Genomic DNA, 15169 nt, shown 5'->3' on the forward strand with positions numbered 1-15169 from the left:
ATTTTAAATCACTCTGTTGTTCATAAATCAACTCATTTTTACAACAGTCTAACGGTGGCTATTGAACAAGTACAGCTCCTTCCGGGAGCCGAGCCAGTTCTGACAAGGGTAGTGGGAGAGAGTGGACCCCGGATTACTCACGATGCTGCCTTTGGCCACATCTCTGCACACAAAAAGAAATGGAGACCAGAGGGCACCTGGATACTTCTATTCCAAACCTCACTTTTGCCTCAATTATTTATTTCAAATGAAAGTACCTTCACATAAAATTATCCTAATACACATCAACTCTTTATTTCTGTCTGAGCACTACTGTGTTAGATTCTCTTGCATGTTTCTTTTCCTTCCTGTCCCCAGTTGTAGCATTTAAAATATAGTTACGCTGACTATAGCTAGAGCCGAAGGTAGGCATCATTAATAACGTATTAAAATTCTTTCCATTTTAGAAATAATATTTTAGTTTTTCACCTTACTATGTCTCTCTTTCAAGTATTAATGGAAACATTATTTGCTTTTCTGAAAAACCAATTCTGATCATTACTATTTTCCTTCTATGATATCCACCTAAGGTATTGAATGCACAATCACAAAATGTAATAATTGTATTATTTAATTAAAAACAGGATCCATTACCCCTTGCTAATATACAACACAGTTCCGTGTATTGTTTTAAACTGTACAGGAATTTAATCTAACACATTAGATCCACATTAAAGATTCATTCGCAAGTGTCACCTTAAATTATTTTGTAAGTACATAGTGATTCAATGATAAAAAAATTTATATATGACTGTCATATATGAAAGAGATGCAGTAAAATCAATATTGAGGAATTTGCCTAAAATTATTCACTAAAAACTCATGGAAATTTACTCCCCCAAATCACAATTCTTCAAGAAGTAGTTCTCATCTGCATCTATGCCAGTATTTTTTTTAAATAGTCAAAGAATTAACTTCTCAAACAGGACAAAAAAGGCAAATCAAGGAAGAAAAAGAGAAAACAACAACAAGAACAACAAACAATCCTACACTTTGCCAATAACCAATGTAAAGAGTCAAATCCTAAATTTTTAACAACTGAATTTTTTAAATCTCCAAATAATTTTTCAAAGGTTTAACAATACCATGAGATTCATGACCGGGCCTGCAGAAATCATCAGTTATAAAGGCATAGACAGTCTTTTGATTTTGCTAATAAGAAATAGATAATTCCTCTTAAGCAGATTAAAGTACATTTTCTAGGAAGTAAAATCCCCTTCAATTAGGTTCTTAGGTTTAATTACAAAAGTCAAACGATTTATTAGCTCTCACTCAAGTGCAGCAACAAAACACGTAGGCCCACAGCTCTCAGGGACCAGGAAACAAACCAAATCAATATTTGCACCAGTAACAAGAGAAAATATTTTTAGCCATAATTTTATAAAATATCTAACTGGTCCTCTTAGCTGGGACTCCTCTCTTCTTTGCTGCCCCCTATGTGGAAAATACATTTAACTTTCTTTATTCACAATAAATGCAATTACTACATTTATTTTACTACTTTTATATTGAGAAAAGTACAAATTAGAAAACCTGGCATTTGTCGGATATTTTATATGTATTCATTTTGCCTTATGAACCCCATAATTATGTCACAGAAATACTCTTAAGTTGTATCTATTTCTATAAAGTTAAAAAGTATCTATTTTAAAATGGCAAAATAGCTTGCTTAAAGAATTTCTTTTGCCTGATTTTTTTTTCCTTTTCACTGTCTGAACTCACTGGACTAATTGCCCTACTTCCAGTTTCATTCTGCCTATATATAAATCGTGTGTCTACACCCTGAAAAATACCGTTTAAACTGCCAGCAGCAACATCTCCAACAGTATCTTTTGGTCCTCAGTGTCAAAGCCCTTTGAACAAATGACCAGAAGGCTGGACCTAAAACAGCCATTGACAGGATGCCAGTTTTGAACACTCACTTTACAACTATGACTCCAGCTTCCTGAGGCATTTAGGAAGCAAGAGAGAAATAACACATCAACTTTATAATTTTGTGCAAATGGTAAATGTTTAAAGGTCACTAATATTGTTTTAAAGGGGGGGTTTCCCTTATCATTTAATTCAATTCCATCTTAATTCCTCTACAAAGCTAAATGAAGGTTTTCAGACAAATACCGCCAAACTGCTAGAAATTGCTACATTTTCCTTCTCCTTAATTTACTTGGTAATAACGACATCATTAATAATGACTGTGCCTATGTGTTGGGCACAGCGGGAAGAAGTTCACATGGATTTTTAAATTTAATTCATAGTGGGCTTCCCTGGTGGCGCAGTGGTTGAGAGTCCGCCTGCTGATGCAGGGGACGCGGGTTCGTGCCCCGGTCCGGGAAGATCCCACATGCCGTGGAGCGGCTGGGCCCGTGAGCCATGGCCGCTGACCCTCGCGTCCGGAGCCTGTGCTCCGCAACGGGAGAGGCCACTACAGTGAGAGGCCCACGTACCGCAAAAAATAAAAATAAAAATAAAAAATTTAATTCATAGCAATCCTATGGAATTGAAAATACTAGTTAATGGGGACATGGGCTCAGAGAGGTTAAGTAACTTGTACAAGGTCACACAGCTGGGAACTGGAAAAGCCAGGACTTGAACCCATGGGGTCTGATTCCAAGGCCCAATACTTCTAGGCTTTCTTGGCAGGTAGCATCCATTATCAAACCATTCCTGGGTGAAGCCGTAGTCATTCTCTTTATGACATGATCCATGAGGAAATCTTTTAGAGCAGTGGTTCTCAACCTTGGCTGCACATTAATATCACATATTCAAAAAATACCCATGCTTGGGTCCCACCCCCCGAGATTCCATTTTAATAGGCCTGGGGTAGGGCCCAGGCATCAGCATTTTTCAATAATACTACAGCAGTGAATAAAATAGGTAATCCTTCTCTTGGTGGTGCTTAAATTCTAATGTGCTTAGATTCTAGTAGAATCTAGTAGAATCCCCAGATGATTCTAATGCAGAGCCCTGACTGAGAATCAATGATCGAGAGATTAACACAATTTACCCAGGCTCCTCTCTCTAAGCTCTCAATGTGAGCAACTCAACTGGCTTCTTAGAGAGGATGGGGAAGAGTCTAGCAAAAGCTGACATGAGGCAGCAGAATCTGACTGAGTTCTAGACTTGGGAGGCAGTGGAGCACAGTGGGAAATGCGTGGGCATTGGAGTCAGCCAGACCTGGGTTCAAATTCCATCTCTACTATTTATTAACGGTGTAACCTTGGGCCAGTCACTTACCTTTTGTGACTGTTTTGCAGATTCAACAGGATGATACAAGGAAAGACCCAGGCAAATAAAAGGGCTCCATCAATGGTAGTTACTGCTGTGGTTTTTGTTGTTGTTAGTACTACAGTGGAAATGACTATTGAGGGGGGGCATTAGTAATGAAAAAATCAAATTAGGAAAAACATTTTTTAGTTAGTCAAATCATGCCTACTTTTATTACCTAGCATTTAATTTACAGCTATTTATGTTGCAATTAGCTTGGCAATCATATTTCTCATTCATGACAACTGCGTGAGGAAGCGTAACTATTACTCCCATTTTTTAGATGAGGAAAAGGCAACATTTCCATCTGTTCTGTCTCCAGTTTCTATGATTCTATGATTAAAGGCACCTGCAATCATGTTCATTAGTTCCCTATGAAAAATGATATTCAACACAGATGGCAAATGCAGGAAAAAAGAATTAACAAGCACTTGATAGCAACCCCAAAATAACATCTAAATAATCACTTCTGAACATTAAAGTCATGGCAAACAAGTTCCAATTTATATAAAGGTGTTGGAAAGGATTAAGGAGAAATGAACAAATACGTTTCTGTTTTTTTTTTTTTTTTTTTGCGGTATGCGGGCCTCTCACTGTTGTGGCCTCTCCCATTGCGGAGCACAGGCTCCGGACACGCAGGCTCAGTGGCCATGGCTCACGGGCCCAGCCACTCCGCGGCATGTGGGATCTTCCCGGGCCGGGGCCCAAACCCGTGTCCCCTGCATCGGCAGGCAGACTCTCAACCACTGCGCCACCAGGGAAACCCAACAAATACGTTTTTATTTATCCTCATTCATTTAGGAAATGTCTGACATAGCTTAGAAGTTCTTTTTGAAATGCAGACTGAAAAATGGTTAATTTCCTCTATGAAGGATCTTCAATTAGCAGATAGGAATAGACTAACATGTCCTGATATTTTATCTTGAATCAGAGCTACAAAGTAGGAGAGATCTGAGATGGAGAGCCAGTTCAGGGCTTCTCAGTCAAGGTCCCTGAGAAGCCCATAGACGTGGGCAAGTGGCTTACAATTCCGAACATACACCAAACACACCCAGGACACTGAAGAATGGCTTGCCTTAAATGTATTTTTGTCACATGTACAGAATTCCCATGAATGAAATACAAATGCCTCTAGAGGGACCACTGAATTCAGTCACTATATATGACAACTATTACATGGGCTGTGGTGGAGGAGGGTGGTGTCTCAATCTTTTGTTGTTGTTTAAAAGGAGTCTTCATAATGAAAAAGGCTGGGAAACCTTTTTCCTAACACTGATCTAGTCCAACCCTCTCATGTTATCCATGAGGTCCCAGAAGATCTTGGGGACAGCTGGGACTCCAATCTAAGTTTTCTAATTCCCAGACAAATGGTCCTTGTCCCACACCATACATCCCTTCCAATGCGGCAACCCCATTCTCTTTCTAAAGGAGGAGAGTATAGTCCTACCCTCTCTCCCTGGATATGTTCCAGAATTTTCTATATCTCCTGAGCCTTTCCTTCCCTTCATTTCCCTCCCCTCATCAACTCCCAGTTTACACCTTTAGGGTGAGCAGCACTCAGTCCCTTTCAAGCTCTGACACTCTGTAAGTACCCTTGGACATTTAGTCTCAATATGAAATGGAAATATAGTCACCAAGGCACTGAAACAAGGAGTGTGTTAAGTATATAAAATATGCATATGCATAAATGTATTTTACATCCCAAACCCTAGTACTTCTAATATCTAAGGAAAAGAAGAAAATTGGAATATGCATGAATAATAATTTTATTTACTCTGGATCTATCAACACCAATAGGCCATTAAACCCCTAGCACACCAACTTTTCAAAATGCTTTCACATCTATTATTATTTCAGTTTATTGTCCCAATGGTTCACTAGGAGGTAAGTGCTACTGAAGTGCCAATAGAACTTAAGTGCCACAAAGAGAAGAGATGTTATCCATTTTATTCACTGCTTTTCCCCCAGGGCCTAGAACAGTGCCTGACGCATGGTAAGCATTCAATAAATATTGGTTGATTGAGTGAATGACAGAAGTAAACAGGGAGGGTAGGTTTATTTATTTTATTTAGCCTTCATTAAGTTTTGTTTTTATTTGGGAAGATGGAATGATCCATAAGGGAAGAACTGAGTTCCTAAAAATCTCTTTTCAGCCTTCAATTCTCCTACAACATTTGACTTAATATCCTTCCCTCAAATATTTTTTCCCTCAAATATTTTTAATGTAATTCTTCAAAGTTATATAAGTAATACACTTATTTCAGGAAAATCAGATACCACTAATATATAAAAAGAAGAAAATAAAAGATCCCATCAGGATGACACAATTAACATGCAAATGTATATCTTTTTAGACTTTATTCCATGCATGTGTACACACAGACACACACATCTGAGAAAGTCCCCAAACTCTCTGCCCTAGATTCCGGGCTGTGGATTTTTTTCTTTTTTCTCTAAGTCCTTTTTGGTTGTCCCCCTGTGTCCTAAATACATTTGTTCCCCAATATTTAGGTCCTGAGTTTAAGAGGGTTGGTTTCCCTTTTCCCTCCAGAGGATTCATCTAGTCTTATTCAACTTTAAATTCTTTGTGGATGTCTTATATCTGTGTCTTCAGTCCTCCTGTTCCTCTGGGATACCTCAAGCTTCACACATCTACAACCAAATGTACCACATTTCCTCCATCAAAACCAAATCACTCTCTCACTTACTGCATTTCTGTTAACTGAGACAGAATTCTACGAGTTATCCTCTATGGAGTCATCTTTGGTTCCCCGACCCCACATCCAATCACTCAAAGTGATTTTCATCCTTCCATCCTGTCTCGTCCTTCTCTTCCCATTGCTACCATCACTGTTTCAGCTCTTACATCTATATTATTTTCTACCTGAGTCTCCTGTTTTTGCATAACCAAACACCCACCAAGCCTACCTACTGCTGCCAGTTAGCCTCCTCCAACACTCAGGAGGCTTCCATCTTGCCTATCCTATATTCAGAAGTTCGGGGGTGCTCTCCACTCTTACAGAATGGCATTCCAGTTCCTTCACAATCTCACCTCAGACTACTTTGCCATCCTTATTTCTCATTGTTCCTGAAGATAAAGGCTTTGCTCAAACCAGCCTGGGGTACTCATTATTCACAAAATATCCGACTGTGAGTTAAGTGTTTATTATGTGTAAAGTCCATCCATTCATTCAACAAACATTTACGGAATATCTATTCTGTCAGGTAATGTACGGATGCTGGGGACGCAACGGTGAACAAGACAGATCAAGTCCCTGTCCTTAAGGAATTTAGAGGCCAGTGGGTTACAGAGGGGAGGCTGAGACATGATGGTCCCAGCCCAGGATGCTTAATTTTCCATTAAAGCGTCAAATGAATCAAGACATCCTTAAACGCTGAATTTTGCAGCTGCAGCTGCAAATGGGAAAGGAGTTCAGAAGGAAGGAAAGGCTGGCCACAGTGTGAGCTGGAGTGTGGAGCATGGCTTCTTTGAAGATATGAGAGTCAACAGGCATTAAAGGATGGAAAGGATGGACGTGTGAGAGAAGGGGGTGCCTTCCATCTAAAGGGATATGAGGAAAGGCACGTGGTGGGATGGAAACAGCAGCAACAGCGCTGGCTTATCCTGAATAAACGTTCATTCAACACCTATTCAGCTGAGCACAAGCTCTGTCCCTGCAGCAAGGGTGAGGATGGCTCAGACTTGGCTCCTGTCATGGAGGGATTTCCATCTAGCAAGGATAAGGTAGATCCATGATGATCTATCACACCCCAGAAAGTTCCATTGTTCCATTAGAGGACTGGAAAAAACACCGAGGGAGTTCAGAAGGAGGGCCATGTCTGGGTTCTTAGAGCACTATTTACAGAATCACATTATTTGTATGCATCTGCCTGCCTCTATTGAAAATAACTGTCTTGTTTCAAAGTGTTTTCTCACTCACTTTCTCATTTTACTCTGACTTGTGAAGTAGGTAGGGTAGTTAAGATTGTTTTCCAGATGAGCAAAAGTGCAACATGAACGCTTTAAATGGTCTGCCTTAGGTCACGAACACCAACAGGCCAAGAGTGGAACAAGAACACCCTGTCCATCTCAGCCCTTTCCTGCAGCAGAAGTATCTAGAGCAGAGGGCGCGCATTAAGAAGTTGTATAATTGCACGAGACACCTAGCAAGTGTAATAAAGCCAAGCAGGCAGTTTGGACTTAAAAGGGCAGGACGCAGGCGGCCTCTGAAGGTTCTAAAGAGAGAACAGGACCCAATGACAGTCCTCCATTCCTGCTTCTCCTCAAGTCTGTCTGTAACACCCTACCCTAGGCCTGTCCTTAAGGTTCATCCCCAATTTTTTCGGCCCACACTGTTTTTTTCCTTCTGCGGAAGAATTTCACCCCACTAGTCCCACTCATCTCCCAGGGGAGGGCGCGTGGCCGTTCTCTCCTGGACCTCGCAGTACGCCCAGCCAGCACACCGCTCTGCTCAGGGCTGGTAAGTATCTGCGGAATCACTGAATTCCTGGGTCCTCCACAGCTTAGTAAGGGTACCCAGCGTTCTTACCACCCTCCCCCCGAGAGTGGGCCGGCACAGGCCGCCGCCCGGAGGAGCTCCCCGACCGCGAAGAACGAGGGGGTGGCTGGGGGAAGCCCGATGGCCTGAGTCCCAGGGCCACCGGGAACCGGCGACACGAGGTTCGAGTCCCCAGCTGGAAGCCGGGGCTAACCCTCTCACGCCTCCGCAAAAAGCGCTTCATGAGAGCATTAACTATTCTTCCATCTGAAAACCTTCGGGGAAAGAGTGGAAAACGACGCCAGGAGGGAGCCGGTCTCAAGAGTCAATGAACCCAACCCAGTGGGCCAAACCCTCAGGGAGAGGGAGGGGGAGGAGGACGAAGTAGCCATTCGCTACTCGGGCTGCGGGAAGAACGTGAGGCTGGAAGCATCGCGAGATCTGGGGTCGGGATCTCGCTGCGTTGCCTAGCGACTGGGAGGACGCTCGCGGGCCCCCCAGCTAACCCCCGCTGTAGCCTTAAATCTCCTACCATGGGGGAAGAAGGCGGCGGCCGCAGCTGTGGGACCACTAGGGAGCTGCAGAAGCTGAAGCAGCAGGCGATGGAGTACTACCGGGAGAACGACGTTCCGCGCAGGCTGGAAGAGCTGCTCAACTCCACCTTCTACCTCCAGCCTGCCGATGTCTACGGGCACCTGGTAGGGACCTGGGACAAGAACCCTCTCCTCTCCAGCCCCTCTCCCCACGCCCCGCGCTGCGGCAACGCCGTGCGCCTGCGCCACAGAGTCGCGCACGCGCGCCGCCGCCGCGGGGTCGGGGGCAGTAGTTGCGCGGAGCCGCGACCCTGAAGGGAAGAAGCAGGGCGGAAGTCTGGGTGAAGGAACCTCGAGAAAGAAAGTGGTGGACTGGAAGCTGCTAGAGGAATGAGGACTCTAGGTGACAGCTCAGGACCTGGCAGGCATCCTCGCTACCTCTGGGCGGGCCTGCCACGGTTGCCAGTTGACTTTTTAATCACAGACCTTAATACCTCGTAGCTCAGTTTACTAACCTTCAGCGGCCTCCTTTTGACCACGGGACGAACACCTTGGTATTCGCTACAGCTTAGCCTCAGCCTACCCCGGGGCCTCATACCCAGCAGGCTCCCATCGCTGCCAAGTTTTCAGTCGATTTCAAATGTCCGCTCCTTGACTTGTGCGCCCTTCCCGTCCTGGATGCCCGTCCCACCTGACCAGCTCGCACCTAGACTTAAAATTTAGATCAGAGTCTTGCCCACTTTGCCCAGGACTAATCGTCCTTCAGGTCCTTGTAGCGTCCCCTGCATGTACTGAAATCCTCCCTGGGCAGCTTGTGAGCTCCTATGGAGAGCGGCGGCCTTTTCATATACCCCTCCTAAGCCCTGTGCCCAGCGCACCATCTGGCACACATCTTAGCCTTAAGCAGTGGGCAGTTGAAACAAAGGCAAGCGTTTTCTCACTTCCAGATCCATAAGTACTAACCAACACCCACCTTCTGGAAGGCATCATGGTTGGGACTGGTAGGAATTTGCACTATGGTGAGGCAATATGCCAACACCAAGCAGAGTATTTAAATGCTGTGAAGAAGCATGATGTGTTTGCAGGGTTCAAAACCACACCTTGTAGATGCAGTTAATATAGGGGATGTTCCACGAATGTTTATTTTTCTCGGTCCTGGCCTATACATCAAACTGGGGGAGGGGCGGAGGGAGGTGTTCATTGATGCACCTTGTGCTATGTGCTTTATGTGATATCACTTCATCCTTAGGACCACGGTGAGGTGAACATTATGATTCCTGTTTTACAAATAAAGAACTGTGGCCCAGTGAATTTAAATGATTTTCCCAAGGGACACAGTGAATGACAGTGAGAAATCAAACCCGGTCTGTTTCCCTAGTCCCTAGTAGAGTGCGTGGTGCATAGTGGAGAGTCAAGAACTATTGGTGAGATGAATGAGTGAATGCAACTCCCAATTCCATTATCTTTCCACTGTCTCTTGCTAGAGGAATTCTTGAAAGTTAACGACTTCCTCAGTTTACAAAGACACCAAGCCCTTGTCTCACCGCTACTTAGTGCAAAAGGTAAGACTGGAAACTTGGACTCTTGTCCCCAGTGTAGTGCTCTAACCAGCCTATTAGGTAGCCAGGTCTTTGGTTTGCCCAGCTCTCTGGGAGTTTATACCTCAGTTAGGGACAAAAGCCACCGATACATAAGATAACTGGAGTAATCGATAGGGTGATATAGGATTGTATGCTAGACTGAGGAATAGATCACTGTGTGCCTGTTATAGGAATTCAGGGGTGGGGAAGATGCCTGTGGGCTGTAGCATCTGAGAGTTTTGGCTTGGGCTTTGAAGGGTGTTCAGGAATTGGATTGGCATAAAGGCAACCTCCTTTTCATCTTCCCAGTCACTGCCCCGGTTTTGGCCATCCTTATTCTCACCTAGTCTCCCCCTCTATCAAGTCCATCCCCAACAGTGCTGCCAGAGCAATGTTCCTAATCCCAAATCTGACCATCATTCTTTTGCTCAGAAGCTTCCTGTGGTTCCCCCTTGCATGCTGAGTAAGATTAAACACGTTCCAGTGTGTGACTCACAGTGCTCGCCCGGCTACCTCGGTAACAGGCTCAACTCCCGTGCCCCTCCCCCACCGCTCCACCGCACAGGCGCACTGACTTCCCCCTACAGCGTGAAGTTTCCCCAATTCCCTCCCCTTCACTTATCCTATTCCCTCTACCTGAAGTACCTGCCCTCAGTTCCTCCCTCTTGTCTGCCTGTTGAACTACTACACAACCTCCAGTGTCCAACTCAAATGCCATTTCTTCTATGCTTCTCTTACATATTAGAGGAATTCAGGGATGGGAAAGATGCCCGTGGGCAACAACAATATTACTATTGCATAAAACTTATAATTGAGAGTTTGAGAATTTAATGACGTCGTGTATACAAATGTGCCCAAGGTTTGTGTCTGACATTTATGAATGTATACAAGATTTAATGTATGGAATCCTAAATATGCCAGGCATTGTGGTATGTGATACAGTGATAAACAAGACAAAGTCACGCCTTCAAGGTACCTCCTAAGCATTTTTTAAAAGTTTGTTCCATTCTCCTCCTAACACAGCATGTGGTACATTGTAGGTGCTCACTGCTTGTTGAATTGAACTCACAAAGTATAAGCTAGATCGTGTTTTTCTTCTCCCGATTCTATCTAACTACATTTAGGTACTTACCCTGTCATATACAAACCATCATCCTTCAAACGCACGGATAGCTTGAAAGTTGGCTTTTGCTTTAGTTCTCCTGGCCATCACCTTGGTGCTGGCACACTGCTGATGGGCATTAATGACCTGTTATGTAGGTTGAGGTCACTGGATTTTGAAGTGAAAGATAAGAGGCCTGGTCTGCTAAATGAAAATGAAGAGCGGATACTGTCTGGTGATAAAGGGGGTGAGGAGGGTGGGCCTTCACTCGCCCCTCTTCCTTCTCTCCCAGCTTCCGCCCCTCTGCGTCGGGACACCGTACTGAATCTTTTTACTCAGGCTCCTTGAGTGGACTTTCTCCCTCAGCTTCATTCTCTTTCTTCCGTCTCTTTCTTGGATCACTTCCAAACGACTTCTGATCTTCCACATCAATGAAACTGCTGTTACTAAGGTTCCAACAATCCTCTCTAACCATGTAGTTCTACGCATGATCTGATGGTAAGTGAAATACAGCCTCTGCATAAGTCTTCACCATTAAAATATCTGGTGCCTTGTTGGGAGGAATGAAAATAGACCCACTTAAGGTTTTTTTAGGTTTGAATGCGTCACAGTATTCTAGAGACCAAATTGACTTCGGTATCTTGGACAGAAGGATAGGTTAGGGCCCACTAAAGAGTGACACAAGACCTTTAAATAAAGACATGTTTGCGAGTTTCTTCTGAGAGTTCAAAAAGCAAACTGCCCCACGTACCAGAGGCTAAATCCAAATCTCTGAACGTTCCCGCAGAGCTGCTAGACTGATCCCAGAACGAGGAGGACATTCAAGGAGAGGTTTAGTAGAAACTAGAGTAAATGTGAATGACCTTTTAAAGATAAATTAGATGTGGTATTGTGATTTTTGTGTTTTTTTGTGTGTGTGTGTTGAAGGCAAACTGCTTTTCTAAACTTGCAAAGCCTCCCACCATATGCAAAGTCGTGGGGAAAAATGTGCTGGATGGACTGGGGCTTCCAACACTACAAGTGGAAATATTCTGCACCGTTCAAAATTTTCCCAAGGTAGGAGGCAGCTTAAATGTGTTCTTCACTATGTCCTGGCTCCACTGCATTTATTAGCATGTATTGTCTAAATTGTGGAAAATTAACGTTTTGAAATTCAGTGTGTGCGAAATACACACACTATATGTAGGTAATTAGGAAAACAAAGCATGAATCATACAATCTTCCATGATGGTTTATTAGGTTATGTGTACTACTGGTACAGACATGACTTGCTAACCTGAAGATGATCCAAGATGGAGAAAGGAAATGGGGCAAAAATAGTTTAAAAAACTCTGACATTATTAATGTCATGAGTTCTCTAAATCTGCAGATAGGGTTATAGATTCATGTGTTTATATATAGATTTATAGATATATAGACCGATCTACATAAAGAAAAATTCATTTTCATAAATGAAAATAATTATGATTAAATTTGTCTCCTTTTAGCTATTTTTTAGAGAGGTAGTGATAAAAATGAAGTTCAATGTAGGGTTTTTAGAAGGGTATTTTAACAAGGTAATAACTTTAAACGTTCCTTCAAGTTGGGTTCCATCATGTTTCAATAGCTATAAAAATATCTCAAAGAAAATTATAGATTCTCATTTTCTCTTTGAAATTGGTGATAAAATATCATGTACCTTAAAAGCTGGATACATTCAATTTCCTATTTCCCGTGAAAGGTAGGGAGAATGTAGAACACGTTTGTATTGTTTTCAGAATATATGTTCTGTGGTGATCTCAACCCCCTTCAAAGTCCATGAGAACGCTCTACCGGAGCTGGTTGAAGCAGAGGAATTAGAAAGGTCAGATGCCGTCAGCACTGCGGTGCGGTGGGTCAACGAAACCATCACCAAGGAGCTTCAGGGCTTAGCTCCTTCCAACCAGGCTGAGGTGGATCAGGTGCTCAGGTAAATTTCGCACTTTGAAATGTAAGTGTCCAGTGTAACTATGTACCTCTTTTCTTTCCATTTCACCTGCCAATGAAATGGGTCTGTCATATCTATAGGGTACAGTCGGGAAGTCAATTAAGAAGCATATGCTAAAGCAGCAAAATTTAGCATAAAATGTTGTTTTTCTTCTGAAAACCCTGTTATTAAAATTTTACTTTGTAAGGCTACATAAGGCCTTTTGGCCTCTTTTATGCATAGAGCTTTCCTAGGATTCAGTGAAAAGTTTCTCAGGAAAAGGATTAAGAATCCAGACGTCCTCCTTTCCCCCTCTCCACCTCCTCACATGCCCCCCTGGTCCATGAGCCTCTCTTATCCTTTTATATAGCCCAGTGGGTGATGCTTATGTTCTGACCTCCAGACACAACCAAGTCTTCCAGGTTTTGCCCATAGGTTGACTCTAAAATGTGAAAACCAAGGAACTGTTTACTAGGGCTACGTGAGCACTGTTCAATGCCTAACCAAGTGTGGGTTAGTATTACTTTTCCTTTTGTGTGGGTCCAACGCCACAACCCTCTTGGTCAAAGAAGGTCAACTGGATTCTCTTTCTCTAAGCTTCAACACTTGCTTAATTGTGCATAACTTCACATTTTAATTTGCCTCAGAGTTGGATCATGACCTTATAAAAAACGTGTTTGAATAGTTTTTGGTTGCCTTACAGTTTTTGAATGCTATTCCACTTAGTCCTTTGTGTGTGTGTGTTATTTGCTTTTTTTTTTTTTTAGGCAATCTTTTTTTTTTAATTTTTTAATTTTATTTATTTTTTTATATAGCCGGTTCTTATTAGTTATCTGTTTTATACATATTAGTGTATACTTGTTAATCCCTATCTCCCAATTCCTCACACCACCCGCCCCCGCTACTTTCCCCCCTTGGTGTCCATACATTTGTTCTCTACATCTGTGTCTCTATTTCTGCCCTGCAAACCGGTTCATCTGTACCATTTTTCCAGGGTGTTATTTGCTATTAACACATCCTTATTTTTTCCCAAGCTCTCAGTCATACTTTCTATTCTGTTACATTCCTTTTTTCCTGGAGTTTTCCCTCCCAAATCTCCCATTTTGACTGGTTCCTCTTTAGGCCTACTAAAGAGATGCCATAAGACATCCCTTCATTGTTCTCCTGTTTCCTGGATCCCATATTGTCCTCTTTCTTAAATTACTGGATTCCAACCTTTAAAAGTAAGGATGAGAAAAGGGTATTTGGGATGTAAATTTTTTGAGTTCTTACATGTGTGGAAATGTCAGTACTTTCCCTTTGTGGTTTACAGTTTAGCTGAGTATAGAATTCTCATTTGAAATCAATTTCTCTCAGTACTTTAAAGGCACTGCCCCATTGGCATCTGGTGCAAATCTGATTCCCATGTCTTTTTTTTTTTTTTTCTGGCTTGTTATTATTGTTATGTCTGTGGAAGCTTTTAGCCTCTTTTTATTCCGGGGAGCTGATATTTTATGTAGATGCACCTAAGCTGGATTTCCCAACAGTTTTCTTAACTGTTCATTTTAAGCACCCACCTCAAAAAAAAAAAAAAGAGAAAAGAAAGAAAGAAAAGGAAGTCCTGCACATAGTGCTATATATTTTACTGTCTATTCTTGCCTCATTTTTAGTCTGATCGTCATTTATTCAAAAAGAAAATCCAATAGCCCTTAATCAAACTATATCTTCAAATTTTACTTTAAAAAATAACAAACAGGGCTCAGATAATTTTTAAAATGAGCACCTAAAATCTTTAAACATTTATTTCCAGGCCCAAATGATTTTCAGTTCTTGAACATAGTTTTATAACAGCATCATTTTTTAGCCTTGGAAATTGAAGCTGATTTGTTCTTAGGTAGCTTAAAAAGCAGAGTTAACTACTGAAACATTTTGGGGTCAGCACTAAAACATGACCAGAATTACGAGTGATATTTCTCAATATCTCATTGTAAAGTTATACTTTCTTACCATTAAGGACATTCTTTGAAAGTAAAGTACAAGAAGATAAGGAGGGAAAAGAGTTGGAAAAGAGCCTGGAAGACTCCACAGTGCCTACACCTTCACCTCTAACACCACCACTGCCTCCTCCACCTCCAGCCAAAAAAAAAGGACAAAAGCAAGGTCGGTGGCTTATCATCCTGCAGAACCATTAGTAACAAAGGTGGAGGAAGAAAGGCTGAAACTTGGAC

The 15169-nt window shown here is 42.4% G+C and overlaps 1 protein-coding gene across 2 annotated transcripts in view; it reads left to right on the top strand.

Annotated features, from left to right (window-relative positions):
• Nucleotides 1-8335: 8335 nt before the first annotated feature.
• The window catches only part of ENO4 (enolase 4), a gene marked incomplete at both ends in the record, with an annotated part of 28967 nt that continues 22133 nt past the window's right edge, over nucleotides 8336-15169 (top strand). For both annotated transcript variants that reach the window (XM_079715927.1, XM_079715928.1), the window contains 4 exons: nucleotides 8336-8500; nucleotides 11945-12073; nucleotides 12775-12965; nucleotides 14956-15105. In XM_079715927.1, the coding sequence (XP_079572053.1) occupies nucleotides 8336-8500; nucleotides 11945-12073; nucleotides 12775-12965; nucleotides 14956-15105 (635 nt within the window). The remainder of the gene's footprint in view (nucleotides 8501-11944; nucleotides 12074-12774; nucleotides 12966-14955; nucleotides 15106-15169) is intronic.

The sequence above is a fragment of the Hyperoodon ampullatus genome (genome assembly GCF_949752795.1).
Source record: "Hyperoodon ampullatus genome assembly, chromosome: 1".
NCBI classification, from domain to species: Eukaryota; Metazoa; Chordata; class Mammalia; order Artiodactyla; family Ziphiidae; genus Hyperoodon; species Hyperoodon ampullatus.